This window comes from Martes martes (assembly GCF_963455335.1).
Source record: "Martes martes genome assembly, chromosome: 3".
Taxonomy (NCBI): domain Eukaryota; kingdom Metazoa; phylum Chordata; class Mammalia; order Carnivora; family Mustelidae; genus Martes; species Martes martes.
The window spans coordinates 70,218,927-70,241,772 of NC_137890.1; the positions used below are offsets into that span (position 1 = coordinate 70,218,927).

General features: G+C 36.1%; 1 protein-coding gene across 1 annotated transcript in view; it reads right to left on the bottom strand.

Annotated features, from left to right (window-relative positions):
- BRCA2 (BRCA2 DNA repair associated) overlaps positions 1-22,846 on the bottom strand; it is a 57,086-nt gene that overhangs the window by 8,044 nt on the left and 26,196 nt on the right. Inside the window, exons 14-24 of the mRNA XM_080799693.1 lie at positions 18,989-19,422; positions 18,341-18,522; positions 17,023-17,210; positions 13,927-14,097; positions 13,071-13,425; positions 9,269-9,424; positions 9,020-9,164; positions 7,524-7,645; positions 5,449-5,647; positions 5,066-5,229; positions 4,781-4,919 (exon numbers count right to left, since the gene is read on the bottom strand). Of these exons, the coding sequence (XP_080655819.1) occupies positions 4,781-4,919; positions 5,066-5,229; positions 5,449-5,647; positions 7,524-7,645; positions 9,020-9,164; positions 9,269-9,424; positions 13,071-13,425; positions 13,927-14,097; positions 17,023-17,210; positions 18,341-18,522; positions 18,989-19,422 (2,255 nt within the window). The remainder of the gene's footprint in view (positions 1-4,780; positions 4,920-5,065; positions 5,230-5,448; positions 5,648-7,523; positions 7,646-9,019; positions 9,165-9,268; positions 9,425-13,070; positions 13,426-13,926; positions 14,098-17,022; positions 17,211-18,340; positions 18,523-18,988; positions 19,423-22,846) is intronic.

Sequence of the window (22,846 nt, forward strand, 5' to 3'; positions counted from 1 at the left end):
ATCTCAGAGACAAAGAGAAAATCCTGAAAGCAGCTCAGGACAAGAGGTCTGTAACCTACAATGGTAGAAACATTAGACTGGTAGCAGACCTATCCACAGAGACCTGGCAGGCCAGAAAGGACTGGCATATTATATTCAGGGTACTAAACGAGAAAAATATGCAGCCAAGAATACTATATCCAGCTAGGCTGTCATTGAAAATAGAAGGAGAGATAAAAAGCTTCCAGGACAAACAGAAACTAAAAGAATTTGCAATCACCAAACCAGCCTACAACAAATATTGAAAGGGATCCTCTAAGCAAAGAGAGAGCCTAAAAGTAACATGGACCAGGAAGGAACAGAGACAATATACAGTAACAGTCACCTTACAGGCAATACAATGGCACTAAATTCATATCTTTCAATAGTCACCCCAAATGAAGATGGGCTAAATGCCCCAATCAAAAGACACAGGGTATTAGACTGGATAAAAAAATAAGACCCATCGATATGCTGTTTGAAAGAGACTCCTTTGAGACCCAAAGAAACCTCCAGATTTAAAGTGAGGGGGTGGAAAATGATTTACCAAGCTAATGGACATCAAAAGAAAGCTGAGGTGGAAATCAGACAAATCAGACAAATTAGATTTTAAGCCAAAGACTATAAGAGATGACAAAGGACACTATATCATACTTAAAGGGTCTATCCAACAAGATCTAACAATTGTAAATATTTATGCCCCTAACATGGGAGCAGCCAATTATATAAGCCAATTAATAACAAAATCAAAGAAACACATAGATAATAATGCAATAATAGTAGGGGACTCTAATATCCCCCTCATTGCAATGGATAGGTCATCTAAGCAAAAGGTCCACAAGCAAATAAGGGCTTTAAATGACACACTGGACCAGATGGACTTCATAGATACATTCAGAACCTTCCATCCCAAAGCAACAGAATACACATTCTTCTCTAGTGCACATGCAGCATTCTCCAGAAGAGATCACATCCTGGGTCAAAATCAGGCCTTAACTGGTACCAGAAGACTGATCATTCTCTGCATATTTTCAGACCACAATGCTTTGAAACTAGAACTCAATCACAAGAGAAAAATTGGAAAGAACTCAAATACATGGGAGCTAAAGAGTATCCTCTTAAAGAATGAATGGGTCAGGGGCGCCTGGGTGGGTCAGTGGGTTAAAGCCTCTGCCTTCAGCTCAGGTCATGATCCCGGGGTCCTGAGATTGAGCCCCGCATTGGGCTCTCTGCTCGGCGGGGAGCCTGCTTCCCCCTCTTTCTCTCTCTGCCTGCCTCTCTGCCTACTTGTGATCTCTGTCTGTCAAATAAATAAATAAAATCTTAAAAAAAAAATGAATGGGTCAGCCAGAAAATTAAAGAAGAATTTAAAAAATTCCATGGAAAATCAAAATAAAAACACACCTGTTCAAAATCTTTGGGATGCAGCAAAGATGGTCCTAAGAGAGAAATATATAGCAATACATGCCTTTCTCAAGAAACAAAAAAAGTTTCAAATACAGAACCTAATCCTACACCTAAAGGAGCTCGAGAAAGGACAGCGAATAAAGCCTAAACCCAGCAGGCGAAGAGAAACAGTAAAGATGAGAGCACAAATGAATGAAATAGAAATCAAAAGAACAGTGGAACAGATCAATGAAACTAGGAGCTGGTTCTCTGAAAGAATTAATAAGACTGATGAGCTCCTGATCAGACTTATTAAAAAGAAAAGAGAAAGGACCCAAATTAATAAAATCATGAATGAAAGAGGAGAGATCACAACCACCACCAAAGAAATACAAACAATTATAAGAACATATTATAAGCAACTATATGCCAACAAATTAGACAATCTGGAAAAAATGGATGCATTCCTAGAGATATATAAACTACCAAAAGTGAACCAGGAAGAAATAGAAAACCTGAACAAACCCATAACCAGCAAGGACAGTGAAGCAGTAATCAAAAATCTCCCAACAAACAAGAGCCCAGGGCCAGATGGCTTCCCAGTGGAATTCTACCAAACACTTAAAGAAAAACACCTATTCTTCTGAAACTGTTCCAAAAAATAGAAACAGAAGGAAAACTTCCAAAATCATTTTATGAAGCCAGCATTACCTTGATCCCAAAACCAGACAAAGACCCCACCAAAAAGGAGAATTACCAATATCCCTGATGAACACAGATGCAAAAATTCTCACCAAAATACTAGCCAATAGGTTCCAACAATACATTAAAAGGATTATTCACCATGACCAAGTGGGATTTATTCCTGGGATGCAAGGCTGGTTCAACATCTGCTAATCAATTAATGTGATACAATACATTAATAAAGAACAAGAACCATATGATACTCTCAATAGATGTAGAAAAAGCATTCGACAAAGTACAGCATCGTTTCTTGATTAAAACTCTTCAGTGTAGGGATAGTGGGTAAATACCTCAATGTCATCAAAGCCATCTATGAAAGACCCACAGCGAATATCATTCTCAATGGGGAAAAACTGAGAGCTTTTCCCCTAAGTTCAGGAAGATGGCAGGGATGTTCACTATCACCACTGCTATTCAGCATAGTACTGGAAGTCCTAGCCTCAGCAATCAGACAACAAAAAGAAATAAAAGGCATCCAGATTGGCAAAGAAGAAGTCAAACTCTCACTCTTTGCAGATGACGTGGCACTTTATGTGGAAAACCCAAAAAGACTCCACTCCAAAACTTCTAGAACTCATACAAGAATTCAGTAAAGTGTCAGGATATAAAATCAATCCATAGAAATCAGTTGCATTTCTATATACTAACAATAAAACAGAAGAAAGAGAAATTGAGTGGATCCCATTTACAACTGTACCGCAAACCATCAGATACCTGGGAATAAACCTAACCAAAGAGGCAAAGAATTTGTACTCAGAAAACTAAAAAATACTCATGAATGAAATTGAGGAAACACAAAGAAATGAAAAAACGTTCCATGCTCATGGATCGGAAGAACAAATACTGTGAAAATGTCTATGCCACCTAAAGCAATCTACACATTTAATGCAATCCCAATCAAAATACTACCAATTTTTTTCTAAGAAATGGAACAAATAATCCTAAAATTTATGTGGAACCAGGAAAGACCCCAAATAGCCAGAGGAACGTTGAAAAAGAAAACCAAAGTTGGCAGTATCGCAATTCCAGACTTCCAGCTCTATTACAAAGCTGTAATCATCAAGACAGTATGGTATTGGCACAAAAAACAGACCCATAGATCAGTGGAACAGAATAGAAAGCCCAGAAATGGACCCTCAACTCTATGGTCAACTAATCTTCAACAATGCAGGAAGGAATGTCCAATGGAAAAAAGACAGTCTCTTCAACAAATGGTGTTGGGAAAATTGGACAGCCACATGCAGAAGAATGAAATTGGATCATTTCCTTACACCACACACAAAAATAGACTCAAAATGGATGAAAGACCTCAGTGTGAAACAGGAATCCATCAAAATCCCTGAGGAGAACAGAGGCAGCATCCTCTTCAACATCAGCCGCAGCAACTTCTTCCTAGAAACATCACCAAAGGCAAGGGAAGCAAGGGTAAAAATGAACTATTGGGACTTCATCAGGATAAAAAGCTTTTGCACAGCAAAGGAAATAATCAACAAAACCAAAAGACAACCGACAGAATGGGAGAAGATATTTGCAAATGACATAACAGATAAAGGGCTAGTCAAGGAGAAATCTTTGTTTAGATTAAGTGCCTAAAACTTAACTGACCAAACTGAGCTCCTGACTGTCAACACATAACTGTTTTTCTTGCACTCTTCCCCTCTCAGTAAATGGCAATTCTTTTCCCAAACACCTTGGCATTGACTTCTTGAGTCCTCTCTTTACCTATACTGTCCACCTCCTTCCAAGTACAATCAGAATCTTGCTTACATGTGGAATCTAAACAACAGTAACAACAGCAATGAAAATAAACAAAAAAACCAAACTCAGAAAAAGGGATCAGATTTCCTGGTTGAGAAACAAATCTGCCCTCTATGTAGGAGGCAGAAGATCTTCTGCTATAAAAGCATTCTTAAAGTGAGAGTCTGAAACAATGGCTGATATAAAATGTGCATAAACATCACAGAGAATAGCCTACCAATACAAGGAACCAAATGGGACAAGGGGAAAACAGCTAGCAAGGTGGTAGATTTTAACCCATCTGTATCAATTACTACATTAAAGCTGATCAGATTAAACAAACCAGTTAAAAGACAGGCAGGCCCTCAGACTGATAAGAAAACAAGATCCAACCATGCTGTCAGAAGCCCAATTTAAATACAAAGACGCTGGTGGGTTAAAAATAAGAGTGGGGAAAAGAAGTACCATATAAACAAGAAATAACAATAAATAAGTAGGAGGAGCCACACTAAACAAAGTAGGTTTTAGAACAAGGGGCTTTAGTCCCTACGATGAGGGATACTGCAGAGAAGCTGGAGGTGGAGACTTGAATGCTCAAAACTGCAGAGGGAGATTATAATTATTTGTCTAGTTATCATTCAAATGCTACAAAACATTTCTAGCAATTTCTTTAAAATTAAGTAGCACTGAATTGGGATATAAGTTCTTTCCCTGTAGTAATGCAGAACTGCTTTTCATTAAGAATTAAGGTTAAAACAGGCCTACTTTCAAATCATTAGTCACCAAATTTGCTGATTTGTAATTCTAATTAATCATAAGGAAGACAAATTTTAAAAACTATTATTTTTCAAAAGCATCCATAAGAAGCTATAATTAAAAACACATTCTGTATTACCTATTTTTTTCACAACAGAAATTACAAATCCTACTAGGTCCACCTCAGAACAAGGTGGTTGGAAGTCTGGACTCAATAGTTTGTTGAAGTAAAGGGCCTCCCTTGGCTGATAAATTTGGCATAGGATTTCATCTGAAGCCTACAAGGAAAAAAAAAAATCAATGTGTACATATATATTCTATAAACTAATATGCCATATAAACTAATATAAACTATATTAATATAAACTAATATTACAAGCTAATAATTCATCAAAATTAAAAAACTATAATGAAAAGTTTGTACCTGTAGCTGTTGATACTGGGTTTTCTTTGTTGCTGCTAGTTGTATGTTAGCTTTTTCAGATTTACTTTTAGATTGTGATGTTGCAAGATGATAGATTCTGTATCTCTTTCCTTCTGTTAACAGGGAATATAAATCTGATGACGGACGCCAGATACTTAACGTAACTAGGTAAAGAGGAAAAAGACATAATGGAAGAACTGATAAGCATTACAATTCTTGTAAAACAAATACCATAACAACAAAGATCCAAGGATTATACCATTGTTTTGTGGGTAGTGGTAGCCCATTTTTGCTCTTCTGATACACATTAACTTTATACTTTATGTAGCATTTGAGCTCATTTTATTAATTAGTACTTTAACTTAAAAAATTTATATACTGACCTGAATCTTTTTCTTTCTTTCCATAGCTTATGATACGCAACTTCCACACAGTTGTAACATTCCTTGATAAAATTTGCTCTCCTTGCTCAGCAGATTCCATAGCCTTCCTGAATTCCAACTGGATCTGTGCTTGCTTCTTATCATTCAACATCTGTCTGTGATTATTCAAGGCTCTTAACTGCTCTTCACTAAAGTAACCCTAGGATCATTTAATATATTAAGGCAAATGATATTAGAATAAAAAGCAAACAAAAAACCTCACCCACTGTAAATGAAACCGTCTAAATGGGTATAAAATACAATAGAATTCGAATTCACTTTAACAATGTGACAACGTAAAAATTGAGACTAGTATACTCAGCTCATCACATAACAAATATTTTCAGGTGCCTTAAACTTGTCACTTATTTTGTGACAAATTTCCTGAGGGCCAAGACAACCCCCTACTTAAAAGTATACTCTAATAATCATAACCACCATCAACATTATAAATGGCTGACATTTAAGTGCTCCCTGTATCTAAGGAATGGATCTGTGCATGGTAAATATAATAATTCATTTAGGCCTTACAATAACCCAATGAGGTGGGCCCTAGTACTGTTTGCATGTTATAGAAGATGAAACTGAGGTACAGAGAGAATAAATAACTTTCAGGGGTGTACGGGTAGAGGTAGTTCAAGAGCTCTCATTCTTAACCCGCGGTAGTATAATTTTATTAACTCTCTGGAACAGTAGATACTGTTGAAAACACACACGTGCTATAAGCACTTATTTCTGCCTCCACACTTCTCTCCTGGTTATTTTAGCAAAGTGCTGTCTGTATCTCTTGGGACTCTACACCCAGTACAACAAAAATGAATGAATAAACAAAAAATAAAATCAAATGAAAGAGGAAATGGAATCCTGACACACAACACACTAGACTGTAGCTGCCTCATACATCTTAATAGCCAAATTCATACTGGGAAGGGACACTATGAGATCTTGGTACCCTGAACAGGTCTTCCTTTTTTTTTTTTTTTTTTTTAAGATTTTATTTATTTATTTGACAGAGATCACAAGTAGGCAGAGAGGCGGTGGGGGTGGGGGGGAGAAGGCTCCCTGCTGAGCAGAGAGCCCAATGTGGGGCTCCATCCCGGGACTCTGGAATAATGACCTGAGCCAAAGGCAGAAGCTTTAACCCACTGAGCCACCCAGGCACCCCATGAACAGGTCTTTCTAAATATGCAGACAATGTTTAGTTGAAACACAAAGTCCCCCAACATTCAACATGGTCACTGAAAGCAAACCCTTTGGCAGGGCAGGGTCTTTTAGAAATGGATGGCTACTTTTTCCTCCAAGAATTGCAATGAAAATTGTATCTAAGTAAAATCTCCAGAATCATGTACTCTCAGGACCTAGTGAGAAGCCCCTCACAGGCTTTCCCTTGACAGAGGTGGTGGGGAGGCTCAAGAGAGAAATCACCTGTCCAGCTACAGAGTAGCAGGACCGGGTCTACAACTTAGTCTTCTAACTCTTATTCTGCCCCCCTATTTCCTCCTTTAAATAAATTCCATAAAAATAAAACAATATACAGTATTTAATTTGATCCTTAAACAACTGATTTTATGCCCATTTTATAGCTATTTTGTGCCCTGTTGGCTAATAAATGGCATAGTTATAATTCCTACACAGGTTCATGCTTCGGACACTTTTCCACCAACACATTCTTAAGGTAGAAGATTAGGAGATAAACTTTAGATAGGATCTGAGAAAGAAGTGAGCATATGGAAACTAAGACAATGCTTTGAAAATACTTATTTTACCTTAAATGTAAACAAGTTTTGCCTGTATTTTAAACCACATTTATTTAACATATAAAATTACTTAATCCTTCTATCCTCCATTTTGTATAGAATCGCAAATGTACTGCACTGGTCTGGCACATCACAGAGGACCCCAGAAATGTACACACCCTCTTTGAGAAACACACTATTTCAACACAGCACTTGCCCTGATGGCCAGAAGACCAACCAAAGCTTCCCACTGTAAAGGAGGAAGATTAAGCCTCCCAGGATGCCCTCTTAGTCTCCCACCTCCAGATAAGCCGGGTCTGGTGCATTCGTCACTGCTTCATAAAGCTCTGCACCATCTTGCAGAGCACAGACTTGCTGTCTTGTTAATGCGCATGATGGTCTACATTGTTTTGTTATATTTTCTAGGAAAAAAAGCATCATTAATAAGCCATAACACACATACACACACACACACACACACACACAAATAAGCCATAACACAAATTTAAGAACCTTGAAAGCTAGAGAAACAAGCAAAAAGTAGCCAAAGAAGGGAGGCTAAAAAGTAAAACACAATTTATCTGCTAAAAGTTTTCTAGGAAAATTTCAAACTAGTGCACTCACTCCTGGTTTAAAAAATTGTCACACAGAGCACTTAGAGTAATTTGTAAATTAAGTAAATGATTTCATGATTTACTTCATCACGAAAACAGCATAAGCTGGTGAATCGAACATTGAGAGTCCAATTTTTGTACAGATTTATATAGAACAGGAAGTTGAAAATCATGAAGAAATGCAGAACACAAAAATTTCAGCAAAAAACAAACATCAATTTCATGTCCTTTATGCTAAAAATACTATAATTTTTTAATTATTAAAATTGCTGCCACCGGGAAAACAAGATCTAGCTCTAGGTGTGATAATACATAAACCAACTACAACAATGAAAATACAAAAGTTATATAAAAAGTAGGTAAGGATACTGAAGAAAATGATATATGGCTTGGGAAAAATTTTTTTTGAGAGCTTATCCTTCCTTTTTATTGAATATATCTGACATATAACATTGTATAAATTTAAGGTGTCCAATGTATTACTTTGATTCATTTATATACTTAATATGATTGCCATTGTATTGATATTCATCGTGTCACATTAGTACAATATTGTCTATATTCATTACACTGAGCACTGGATCACTATAGCTTATTTGCTCATTGTTGTTTTACCTTTAAACACCATCAATTTTATCCTGCCACCCCTCGTCTGCTGATAACCACCATTTTACTTTATATTTTTTAATGAGTTTTAGTTACACTCTGTACCTAGGCGACATCATACTGTACTTGTCTATGAGAAAATAATTTGGCAATTTTTTTCCCTTGCTACTATTCTTTCTCTAATACCAAAAAAGGATACTATAAATACTTTAATATTGAAGCTTAAGAGGAAGTTTACATAAGACTTCTGAGACGTGTTGTGGTTATGTAATGTTTTATTGTCTAAGATAATTACAAGTATCTAAAAGGCCAATGTGTTGAATAAAGAGGTGATAATTTGGGGTCACTTCTATGCTTATTTGTATATCTTTGTAATAATATTTTTTAAAAATTTAAAAAATTCAGATACAGGATTAGGAAAGAAGTCTATTATTCAAATTAAAAAAATTCACTCAATTACAGACGTTAAATCAGAAGTCTCTAAAAAACCTTATATATAAAACCTTATTTTTATAAATAAGGTTTTATAAAAAACCTTAGTCTTAAAAAGAACTTGTAATATACAATTCATTTTACCATCATGTTTTTCAAATTCCCCTTGAATTTTATTGAATAAGACTTCTAGTTTCTTTTGCTGGGCTTCTGCATATTTCGTTGCCTCCTTTTCTTCCTCTCGTTCATTCCGAAATATGCATAATCCAGATGGGGTCCTCTCCATCCACTGTAAAGACGTGTCAAACAAAGACACATGTTAGGGAGGGATCATTCAAATTAACTGTCCCAAAAGGAAGAAATACATAGTAAGCTTCAAGAATGTTATCATACCTGTATTCGATATGCTCTTTGAACAACTACATCAACACAACCAACATTTCCTCCATCACTGAAAAGTGATGACAAGGAGAGAGGGAAAGGTCTAGGATCAGGAGAGAATCCAAGTTTGGCATACCAGCGAGCACGACGAGTACTGTTAGCAGAAATCTGGACAAATTAATGAACAAATTGATTTATAAGTTTATATATTCAATACTATTTCAGATGGCATAACATTTTCATTCATTTCTTCCATTCATTCAAATATACTCATTTTCAAAAGCCTCATGAAAATAAGAATGTAGAAAACCTGTGCAAAAGTGAAAACACTTTCAAAATACAGTCTCTCAAAAAATTGTTTATGTTGTTGTAGAATCTTAATGTAAATATTATTTTTAGAAAATTAATAAGAGACTTCAATTTAAACATGATGGATTAAAATATACTTATTTATTTAGGTTCCCTCAAAAGACCTAAAGGACAAAGAACTGGGAGAGAAGGACAGTGAAAAAGACATTAGCAAAATCTTGGAAGCTAAAAATTTATTGGACAACTGGTAAATAATGAAGCAGCCTGAGAATGATTACAGTTAATAAAAATAAGAAACATTTCTAAAGCACTTATTATGGTGCCTGGATTGTGTTAAGTGCTTTACATCTACTAACATTTAATCTTTACAACAATCCGAAGACTTATTCCCATTTTACAAATGATGAAACTCAAGTATAACCTGCCCAACATTACTCAGCTGGCAAAGTTGTATGGCACCACTAGGAATCAAAATTTAAGGAAATCACTCAGAATTTGGAGGCAACAGGTACCTCTGAAGGAAGGAGTATGAGTTGTAGCTGAAAATGGAAGGAAAGATAATTAAGACCTCAGATTTCATTTCCTATCCCAAGGAGGCCTTCCCTTACACCAAGAACCCAGGACAATTTACTTTCTGGAAAGGCTGAACCAGACATATGCTGGACTCTGGAACACAAGGCAGAGGCATCTGGCGGTGGGGGGGGTGGGTGGGTAGGGGATGAGAAGCTATACTGAAAACAAGAATGCAATAAAAATCCTTATGAGTCTCCTTATTACTTTTCTTAATCTGCTCAGCTCTCAGTCACTGATATTTGAGGGTCTCCTAACAAAAGCAAGTCCCATCTTATCACTCTACAAGTTGACAAATGCCCACCTCACACAGAGCTTCTGATCAGGTTGTTAGTGCCCCAGTCTGGAAGAGGAAAGAAGAGCTAACAATCAGCTAACAATCAGTTGAAGGAGATTATTATAGGGGGGTAAAAGTGCAGCAAGCAGAAAAAAAACAAAATAAAGCAAAATATTAATCTTTAGAAAGATGATAAGATGTTGCATCTATCAAACAAGAAAAGGATGTAATTAAAAAAAAAGAAACATTTAGGGAGTAATAAGGGCCTCAGAGAACAGAAAATTATGTCAATAGGCATATATTCACTTTAGGAACTACAAAATTAGAACTAAAAAGTAGGGGGAGCAAAGACAACAAAATGGAAAATAGGAGAAAAGATGAGAAAATTAGAAGACAACTCAAAGAGGCCTACTGCCCAAATATCAAATATCAGAGTTCAAGGAAATTGAAAAGGGAAAAATGGAGGGGGACAAAATTATCAAAGAACTACTTCAAGAAAATTTTCTAGAACTCAGTGAAGGACATATGTTTATAGACTATTTGCCACTGTGTACCCAGGGCCACGATTTTACAAGATAGGCCAACCCCAAAGTAACTTGCTGTGAAATTTCAGAACACTGCAGATGAATGATCTTCAAAACTTTCCAGAAACAGTTCATATAGTGAAGGACTGGGAATAAGAATAGCATTGAATGTAGCAGAAGATATACCAGAAGAAAAAAGGTAGTAGAGAAAATGTCTTCAAAATTCTGAAGATTATTTCCTTCTCAACTTCTATATTCAACCACCTAACAAAAAGCTCAAAGAAAAAGCTACAAACTCCTTCTCTTAAGAAGTATCTGGGGGGTTGCTTGTATGCCCTTAGAGCGAGGAAATAAATCCATAGAGATATGAAATCCAGAAAATAAGGTTTCCAACACAGAAAGAGGAGAAAATAATTTCTAGAAATGTAACTGTGCTGCATACATAGAAGGTAACTGCTTCAGAATGGAGCAGGAGTATGGAAAGGTCCAAGAGACTGCCAAGAAAAAGAAACAGAATCAATAAAGGCATTATAACATATTGGGATGATCTTTATATATCTCTTGTGTGGGAATGAGTTGGTGATAAGGGTACAGAAAATTAAAACAAATAAACAAAAAACAAGACAGGTGTTCACTCCAGGGAAAGCAGTAAGTTATAAGGAAAATGTAATTGGTATATTATATGCTGTGTTCTGAAAAATATTTCCCAATCATTATAATGTAAACAGTGAATACAGACTTCACTCCTCAACTTTCATAGCAGGAAGCTAACAGTTAATGTCTTAACAAAAGGAGAAAAGATAACATAGCAGTATAAGCAAAAGAAACTGCCAGAGATTCGAAGTGGTTGCCTTTGGGGAGCACGAACAGAGTTTAGGTAAGATGGCTTCGGTGACTGCTTTTCTGCTGGGGGGGGGGAGGCGGGCGGGGTGGTGGTCATAAGGCTACATTACATGAGTTTTGAAATTATGCACACGCACTGATTTGATAAAAGCAAAACAAAAGATTGAATTGGGAGGGAGACAAACCATAAGAGACTCTTAATCTCATAAAACAAACTGAGGGTTGCAGAGTGGGAGGGGGGTAGGGAGAGGGTGGGTGGGTTATGGACATTGGGGAGGGTATGTGCTATGGTGAGTGCTATGAAGTGTATAAGCCTGACGATTCACAGACTTGTACCCCTGGGGCTAATAATAAATTATATGTTAACAAAAAATAAAAAATTAAAAAACAAACAAAAAAAACCCAAAAAGATTGAAAGCTACCCCAACTTTGATTTTTACATAAAGCTTGTTTCAGCTTGACTAAAAGCAACAATGTGGAGTTAATGACAAAGTATCTCTTTACCTTAAAAATGTTTAATTTATTAAACACCTTCCTGAAATAGAGTGATCCAGAATATGACAGAAGTAAACTGTTTCATCTCATAAATCTGACTTACAATATTAGTAATTTCTCATATCAATATTGTAGACTATTCAATATGACAAAGTCCTATTACATAAGTTTAAGTCTACATAGAGATGAAAGGAACATTTTATTATTATTATTTAAGAATCACTGAAACCTAATTTTCTAATCATACTGAAATAAAGATCTAATAATCAGGTAATCAGGATGGAAGCAGAGCAATAGTATGAGAACAATACGGCACCAAGGGCTATAGGCACCCATTGCCCCAAATCAAATCCAGTGCAAATTTGCTCCTGCATTGTTTTAGCTCAATATATACTTCTCAGTTTCCTAAAAGTAGCACAAAAAAAATTTGACTTGGGGCGCCTGCGTGGCTCAGTGGGTTAAAGCCTCTGCCTTTGGCTCAGGTCATAGTCCCAGGGTCCTGGGATCGAGCCCCGCATTGGACTCTCTGCTCAGCAGGGAGCCTGCTTCCTCCTCTCTGTCTGCCTGCCTCTCTGCCTACTTGTGATCTCTGTCTGTCAAATAAATAAATAAAATCTTAAAAAAAAAAATTGACAGTCTGAGAATTTTGCCACTTACACTCCAACTATTAGTATGTTTTCAAGAAATGGAGCATCTTTCATAGACCCAAGTTTAAAATTTAAAATATAAAACCTCCCTAGAACTTAACTAAATCAGTGACTGATTTTTACCTAGAGTATGCATTAATTTAATTTACCTTTAACATAAGAGATTCTGGGGCTTCGAGTGGTGTGCAGGCATCAGGAGAGCCAACCAGTTCTGCTCCATGAATAATGATCTTCTGACCCACAGTCAGTCTACCATTCTTTACAAGAGCTGAGAGGGGAGGATCTAACTGGGCCTTAACAGCATACCATCCATCTGTGAGCTCAACAATGCCCACTTTTTTGGTACCCACACTATTAGTTTTACTGCTAGAAGTTTCAGATATATCTACGCTTGATGAAATTATTTCAGAAATACAGAGAACAAGAGTTTTTGCAGCCGTGTCATCCCTTTCCATGATCTTTTTTATGGCTGATCTTCTGCTTCTATCAATTTCCACATCATATCTAAAAGTAAAAAGAAAAATGCATATTTTAGGAATTGTGAGTCTAGAATTTCATTGTGAAAAGGTCACCAAATAATTGAGAATAAAAATTAAATACCTTTACTGAAGAACTACTGAGACAGAAGAGAATTTAAAATTTGGTAGCTACCAGTATAATAAGTTTATTAAAATATGAATTAAATATTAAAACTCCCCTGCAAACATGGTTTATTAGCAAGACCTGAAGAGTGGATCAAATTAGTAATTCATATTCTTCTCACAGGCCAAGAGGTTAAGGAGGGTGGGGGAAGAGGGCAACAAGAGGTGTAGGAATGTGTAATTTCTCTTATGGGGGCTGGAAGATGACAAGAGAACTGCTGTCTACAACTGAACAGCAGGGTGGGATGGCGACTGTCACTGACAACTGACTTGTGTACCTCTACAATGGGGAAGTCACAGCCTGCGCAGAAGTCTGACCCTTAACACAAATATGTGATTACATAATATAATGCATTGAACTTGCCTGTATTTTAGCTGAAGAAGCACTCTTTCTGGGCTTAGGCACCTATTAGCAAATTCCTTAGGAAAGGCAAATTCCATAGCTGCCAGTTTCCATATAATCCATCTGTAGTGATTATACACCCAAACTCTAGAAATAAGATTTGGATCCACACCTGGGGTGTCACACAGAGCCCTGAACAAATTAAGGTAGAACAATATTAAAAAAACAAACAAACACATAAGATGATATTCAATAATGATATTCAATAACCATGACCACTATTTGCACAAACACTGCATCATACAAGATCATTTAGTAAATTTTTATGAGTTAGACTATAAGTTATATAATTTAGAAAACAATTTGACATGTATCAAAATATACTAAGAAAACACACTAGTCACAACAATTATTTCAACTGCAAAATGAGATCCTTAATTTAAAATAATTATGTTTTATTTTTCTTAAAAGAGATTATTTTCTAAAAATTATCTAAAAACATCCTTCTCTTGTCTTGGTACTTTTTAGAGATCTTCCTCTCTCTGTTCAAATCTCTAATTCTTCTTCCTTTCCCATTCTCACTTTGAGTACTAGGGAAACAAATAATCAAGAGGACTTCTGGAAGCTTCCACCCTCACATTCACCAACGCACCAGCATCTGGACCCTTACACTTTGCCTTTCCTGCCACACTAGCTCCCACCCTTTCTTGCCTAGTTAAGGACCCTGATCTAGGAAATGCCTCCTCTCTCTCCTCATCTTCAACTTCTTTCTTTTCTACTGAACAATTTCCATCCAGTATAAAATTAAGTTTCTTCCTTAAACACAATAAAACTTATACCCTTTACTCTCAGTTCCTTCTCTAGATACTGTCACTTTCTCACCCCATCAATTTACTGACTTATTTTCATTAAGACTAATAATGACCTCTACATTGGTCATTAAATCCATGGTCAATTCTCAGTCCTCTTCTTCCTTTACTCATCAGCAGTGAATGACACCTGGTCATTCTTTATTCCCTGAAGCTCTGTCCTCACTTAGCCTGCAACATACCACACTCTTTGGTATTAATTTCTAACTTTCAGGTTGCTCTTTCTCAGTCTCTCTTTTATACCTTTAATTTATATGCTAATAACTATGAAATTGATTTCTTTGGCCCATACTTCATTTATAAACTCCAGACTTGCATATCCAACTGCCTACTGAACATCTCCACTTGGGTGTCTACTAATATCTTAAGCTTCAAATGTCCCATGTGGGGTACCTGGGTGGCTCAACTGGTTAAGTATCTGACTCTTGATCTTAGCTCAGGTCTTGATCTCAGAGTCATGAGTTCAAGCCCAGCCCACTTGAAAAAAATGTCCCAATTGGACATTCTATTTCTCTTCCATCTTTGATCTTCTCAATTCTCCATGTATGGAATTCCAGCCATTAATGCCAAACTCTTTGGAGCTATTCTTATTCTCCTTTTCTCTCACACTCTTCATTCCTTGATCATATCCTGATGGTGCCACCTTCAAAATACCCCGGAATCCAACTGCTTTTCACCAACTCCACTGCTACCTTCTCTGTCTGAGTAGCCACATCTCACCTGGATGACCTCAACAGTTTCCTAAGTGGTCTCTCTCCTTCCATCATCTTCCCACCTGATAGTCTAATCTTAATAGCAGCCAGAGTTATTCTTTCAAAAACAAGGCAGATCATGTCATTCCTCTCCTTTAAACATTCTTACTTAGGCCAAAAATTGTTACTCAGAGTTAAAGCCAAACTTCTTATAGGTCTATATGGCTCTATCTTTCTGACTTCATCTGCTACTACTCCTCTCTTGCCCATTCTATTCCTGCTACACTCACTTTCCTCCTGTTCCCCAAATAAGCATGCTTCCTGCTTACAATCAATGCTTCCCCCGCAGGGTCCTACACTTACTCCCTTGCCCTTTTTCAGGACATTGACCAAATGTCAGGGCCTCAGTGAAGACTCCTGACTACTGAGCCTATTTTAAATTGTACTTATCCTCACCTGAGCTCTGCTCTTTCTAGTTTTATCTTCATAGTATTCATCACCTTCTAATACACTACATAACTTATTTCTTTTTAAAATTTTCATTCCCCATCCCAAACCCCTCTACTATAATGTATGACTTATTAAAGCAGAGATTTCTGTTTTCTTTTGTTATCCTGAGTATCCAGAAGACTAATCTGGCACAAGTAGGTCCTCAATAAATATTTGTTGAATGATCAAAAAAACAGCTTAAGCTTCAACAGTCAAAGTTATGAATCATGCTCACCTGATTACAGGATAATTACTCTTAACTTCTATACTCTGCAGGTATAATATATACTTAATACAAGAAAACAATGTAACTATTTAGTATACTTTTCCACCTAGAATTGATAGCAGATATTTATGGGAGACAAGTGCAAGATGTAAATCATATTCCTGTCTTAAAGTATTCCAAAAACATAACAGAAGTTTCAGGAAAAATGTTTTACCAATTTCCCCAAACTATAAATTTTGAAAAGACATATAGAGATTTTAAAAAATAAGCACATTAGAAAAAAGTTTCTACTCTCTTGCCCTTGGCATGCTAATTTCATCCTTGATAGCAAAAATTTTAAATCACCTTTGTAAAAACATTAGAACTATAAAGAGGTTATATAGTTTTTAAACTTGATGTTTTAGGGCAGTAAAATTTACTAGTTATTTGGTATTACTGACACTTGAGTACTTCTGCTTAGCTCCTAGTATTTATATATATTAAAATATACAATGAAAGGGAATAGGATATAAGTGTATGTGTGTCTGTGTGTGTATCTACAGTAAGGTCACTCAAACTTATCTTTTCTTACCAGAATTTTATAAACGCATATGAAAAATGTCTCAATTTAAGAAAAACCAATTCATTAAATTCTAGGACAAACTATAATTCACTTTTCAAAAGATTACAAAAGAATGAACCACAATGTACTTAACCACAATGTTGAACCACAATGTACTTAAAATAAGTCACTAGATAAAAATTTGACTTCTAGCCAACTTAAGTTTTAAAGAGATATGTGACAAAAAGAGAGATGGTGGAATACAGAAAAGTTAACACAATCTCTTTTTGCAGGGAGTACCTATAAAATTCTTCTTTTCCAGCCTTTCCATCATTGGAGGGTATGAGCCATCCACCGTCAGCCAACTGTATTCCCTCTCCAGACCATAGTCCTTCCTTACCAAAATAATCCTCAGTGTGAAACTGAAAAGACTCTGCATTTTTGCTGTTAATTTTTACACAATGTTCGGAAATGCCATACATGTAGAGCTGCATAAAATAAATGATAGAAAAATTTAATAATGAATGAAAAACAAAATCAAACAAAAGAGCATGTTTCTTAGAATAAAAATTATACTAAATCAAAACTGAATTTACAAAATTTCTCATTTAAATATTAAAATATTCACCATCAAAATATTTAACTTACTTACTAGAAGCTAAACATTTTAATATAATATAAATGACTCCTACATTCAAGAGTTTGCTATAGCCTTTTCATTCCCCTTGTGCATATGCCTCCTGCTACAGCTGCCATAGGAAGTTGTTTTGGGGATAAAAAAGTTATTTAATATTTTACAAAATCTCTTAAAAAATTCAGAAAGGAAAGAACAGTGAAAAGCGTTAAGTATTTTAGGGGATCTGACATCAGGAGCTCAGATCTGTACGCAGGCCTAGCCTACTTCCACCCCAGCATGCTTCATCCAAAGTATCTTTCCCTTTGTTTAGATGTGACTCTGGAGTCACACTTTTTGCTTTGGAACTGCGTCCAACAGAGGAAAACTTACTAGCTAAGTGACACTGGGGCTGTTACTTAACCCTCTCTGTGCTTCAGTTCTCTCATTTGCAAACAGTGAACAAAACGATGTGCCTTTCCTTTAGATGCTGGTGAAGATTGAGTGAGATGGAACCAGTGCAGGCACAGTGCTTAGAAGGGTGATGAGCACACAAAAACTACTCAATAAATGTTACCTAATAATATTCTCAGATTATGTTCACCTCTCCATTGCCTAAAATTCTAACTAGACAGAACTGACTTAATAAGAATGCTTTTTAAAAAATGTCAATAGCTCTTAAGGGATTCAGGGCTATGAGTTATTCACACTTCAAATTCAAGTAGACTACTTTCTTCTAACACCTGAGAGCACTATAGTAATAAAATGAGTACGTTTCGAAGGGGGAAGAGAAACATGAATTTTGGAGCACAGATCACTTTAGCGGGATAAGGCAGCAGAGAAGGAGGCTGCCACTGCTGGTTGATTAGGAAACAAAATGATTTCATTCATCCACTCGCACTTTCATTTATTCTTTCTTTGAATAAAACAATGAGGAGATACTAGTTAATAAAATGAAATTATACTTGACTATAGAACTTAGCAGCATTGTGGGCAAAAGCATACCTGTTTATGAGAACACGAAGAGGGAACTTGACCTTCCACTGCTCCTCTCAGAGAGATTCTAGGTACGGTGGAGGTTTTTGCAAGGTACAGACTACCTGGCTGTGGAAAAATGTGCTGCCTTTGTTTCTTTTTAATCCGCATATCCTGTATATCTCTGGCATTCTGAAGATTTGTAATTAAATCTATTAAAGAATAAGTTAGCAAAAAATAAACTTGCATGTAACATTTAAAAAGCACAACCTTTGTTTTATAAAGTCGTATATGAATTTGCTCTAATTTTCAGGGTTAATTTGGTCTAAATCTTCAGGGGTAAGCAAATTTCAATTTGTAAACAATAGATCTATTATTTTTATTTTAAATTTGGAAAAAACCCAGTAGATTGTTAAATATATATTCCAGTAACAGCAGTCTTAGATTGTTCAATTTTTTTTTTTTAAAGTAAGAAAGGCCACAAGTAGTTACCTTTGAAAGAAACATTAGATTACTTTAAATCTAATATTTGGACTTAGGAAAAATCTAAAAGCATTAAAAAAGGTTCTGAAATTATTAATCATCACAAAAGGGGTCAAATCCTCAAGGCATTATTTAAATATGAGAAACATCTAACTGGAAGGCAAAAATGTGTCAACACAAATTTTCACATAATACCTAAAGGTTCTTTTTCACACTTTGTGAATATTATAGTTGCTGCTTGACTGGAGTTATTTTTCTTAAGCTGATGAATTCCACCATCATTAATATTTGTTTCACTCTCACCAGGGCCATGTTCATCGATGTTTTCTGGGTTTTGTTTGTTTTCTTCCAAATTAGTGTTCTTGCTAATACACTGTTCATCTCTGTGAAAACGTGATTTAGTTTTAAAAGGTGGGACAAAGACTTTCACTGGTTTGCCTGGAGTGTTCGAGTGTCTCCTTTTTTCATTTCTTGTGGCAGGAACTTTACAAAATGGTTGCCCTGAAACTGATAAATTGCTTGAAGATTTTTCCAAAGCCAGGTGTTCATAAAAATGAGATTTAGACAAAAATTCTTGACCAGGTACGGTGAAATTTGGATTCTGCATTTCTTGCCGTTCCTTAGTTGTGCTACAATGAGAAAATATTTAAGTTTGATTATTTACCAATAAATGGACATATATGTAAATGTTTTGGAATATGCTTTATTCCCCCTCCCCTACTCCAACCTCAACTGCCATAAGGCAATCCTACTCCAGCAACTGTTTTGCATTTCATTACGGTTGCCATCCAAGACAATACCACACTTTTCAAGTCTAACTATTTTTCACACACTGATGTCCAGCTTCTACTACTTACTTCATATAATCTGTCAAACATGGATCTTGTTTGTCTCCTCTAGTTCTATCACAGTACTCCTTACTTAAATCCTTTACCAGAGAAGGTTCTACCTATTCGTCCTCCTCTCAGGGCTAACACCCTCAACTATACTCTTGACACCTAATTTAATAATTCAGTCTCCTCAGGAAATGCACTCTTTGAATTATTATTCTACCTCTCTTTTCTCTTTCTACTACCTATTTATACTTTTATTTTTTAGTGCTCCTCTCATTTAACCAGAAAGCCAAGTGCATCCTTGAAACACTTTTTTCTTAGCCTTATCTCCCCTTTGAGCTAATACTCATTGTGACATACCCTTCATGACCAATCTTCCCTAATAGGTAATCTGAACTAGCTATTTTCACTTCCTCAATTTCCACTCATTGAACTCTCATTTCTCCCACTGTTCTATAGAAATTGTTCTCAATAAGGTTGCTAAAGACCTCCCAAGTGCCTATACTCATATAGCTTTGTGTGTAAACTCATTCTACCTGGCCTCTGACAACTGACTTCTTTCCCTTTTTTTTTTTTTTAAAGATTTTATTTATTTATTTATTTGACAAAGAGAGATCACAAGTAGGCAGAGAGGCAGGCAGAGAGAGAGAGGGGGAAGCAGGGTCCCTGCTGAGCGGAGAGCCCGATGCGGGACTCCATCCCAGGACCCTGAGACCATGACCTGAGCTGAAGGCAGAGGCTTTAACCCACTGAGCCACCCAGGTGCCCTGACTTCTTTCCTTCTTAAAGTTCTCTCCACTAATATCTATACCATGATTGTCCCTCTGTTTCTTCTTCTTCTTTTTTTTTTTTTTTTTTTTGCTGGTTTTTCCTATTTCTGACTCTTAAAAAAATTCCCATCTCTAAACTTGGATTTCTTCCCTAGATATTCTCCTTGGGTAATGTGAGTCATTTCAAATGCTTAAATTATCATATAACAAAAGTATTAATCTGTATCTTCATGCCCAACTTTGCCCCAGGTGTTATTCTTGCACTTTGAACTTCGGAGAGCACCATATACCTCTGCCTTGATGTTCCACACTCATCTCAAACTCAACATTAAATTAATCACCTTCCCTAGCATACATGTTTTTCCTCATATTTGATATTTTGTTGAAAATCCCATACTTCCTTTTAATCAAACCTGAATCCCTGGAACTCAAAGTCACCCTAGAACTCATTTATTTAGTCATCTAGTCATCAAATATTTTATTTTTATTTATTTTTAAAGTAGACTCTACATTCACTGTGGAGCTCAAACAAGGCTTGAACTCATGACCCTGAGATTAAGATATGAGCTGAGATCAACAGTTAGATGCTTAATGGATTGAGCCATCCAGAAGCCCCTAGCCATTAAATATTTAATGAGTTCCTACTATGTGTGCTAGACACTGTTTTGGGTGGAAGATATAATTGGAACAAAATAAAATCACAGGGTTTATACTCTGGTGGAGGGAAATAGACAAACAAATATTCATATTCAATGCTATAGAGAAAAATAAAGCATGGTAAGTGGGACAGGGAGTGTCCAACAGAAGTAAGTAAGTAATATTTTATACAGGTTGGTGAGGTAAACATTATTGGTAAGGTGATATTTGTACACTATAAATATCTTTAGGAATTTATGCATGCTTACTTAAATGCACAAGACTGTTTTCTCATTATATGTATAAATTAAAGTAATATGCAGATAAATCAGCATTTACTTTAAATATTACAACCTGCTTTTGGAAATGAAAACCAAAAAAAATCACAACCACTTTCTACAATTTTAGATGCTTCTATGATACTCAAATACATTATCCCTAAGTAGCATCTCTGTAACTACTTCTTGAAGAGCCACCTGGAAAGTGATGATTTAGCTCTTTGTCAACACTTCTCCTTTACTAAACACCCTTTCTTTCTTTCCTTTCCTCCATCCCTGCCCCTCCCCCCTTTTCCCTTTCTTTTCTTTCTCTTCCTCCCTCCGTCCCTCCTTCCTCTCTTCCTTGCCTCCCCAGCTTCCCAAGTTATGTATTTGATTGCCAATATTTAATTATGTACCCTCCATGGAGAATTAACCCTAGTCTTCTGTTAGAGTGCACAAGAGGTAGTTGTCTAGCTTCATGGAGTGGAGGAGGGGATGTATTTTCAACCTGTACCCTTGTTCTGGCTCCCTCCTTCTTCACCATCAATTCTGAAGATTCATGAATTCCTCCGTTTTTGAGGCTTCTCCAAATGTAACATGGTTGGCTCTTTCCTCTCCCCATTATGATTTTGAATCCGTTTTCTCCCATATACTTTGAAAAACAGCCACTGTGGTCTCCCTATCTTGGGTGTGTGTAAGATACACCTTTTGGTACTCTGCGTCTGAAAAATGTATACCTCACAACTTATTTGATATCTTGGTCAGTGATAGGATTCTAGGATGGAAATCACTTTCTCTCAGAATTTTAAAGGCACTGATCTGTAGTATACATTATAGAATCCATAATCTTCTAGCCTCCGTTGTTAACAGCAAAGAGAATTTATACCATTAGGACCCTTGCAACTTTGTTGAAAATGTGATTTTTTTGCCCACTAGAAAATTTAAGGTTTCCTTTTGCCCTTAGCGTTCTAAAATTTCATAAGGATGCGCCTTAATGTGAGTCATTTTTATTCATGTGCTGATTCAGAGGGCCCTTTTAATCAAAGAAACTCTTGTCCTTCAGTACGAATAAAGTATCTTAAATTATCCCTTTTCCTTCTTTCTCAAACTCCAAATTTTCAGACGTTAGGCCTATAGGACTGACTTTTCTAACTGTCTTTTCTTCTTTCATCTTTTCTTTTTATTCTGTAGTTTTGGAGGTTTCATAACTTTTATCTTCTATTACTTCTACTGAGTTAATTTGTCATCATAGTTTTATAAGAACTCTTTTTATAGCAAATTCTTATTTTAAGGATGCCATATGTTCTCTATCCTGAGAATATTAGTAAGTTTTTTGAAATTTCACTCACTTCTTTGCATGATCTATTTCCTCTAAGTTCCGTTTTTTGTTTGTTTTTGTACTGTGGATATTATCTTTCAGAGAGGCTTTCTTCTAATAACTAGTGATACTTGATTCTCTCTTCTTATTTAAGAGTGAAGTGTGTGCTGGTGGGGCTCTTCAACTGTTGGCATTACAGCCTGGTGCTCTGGCTATGTGGTTTCATTGGAGTACCT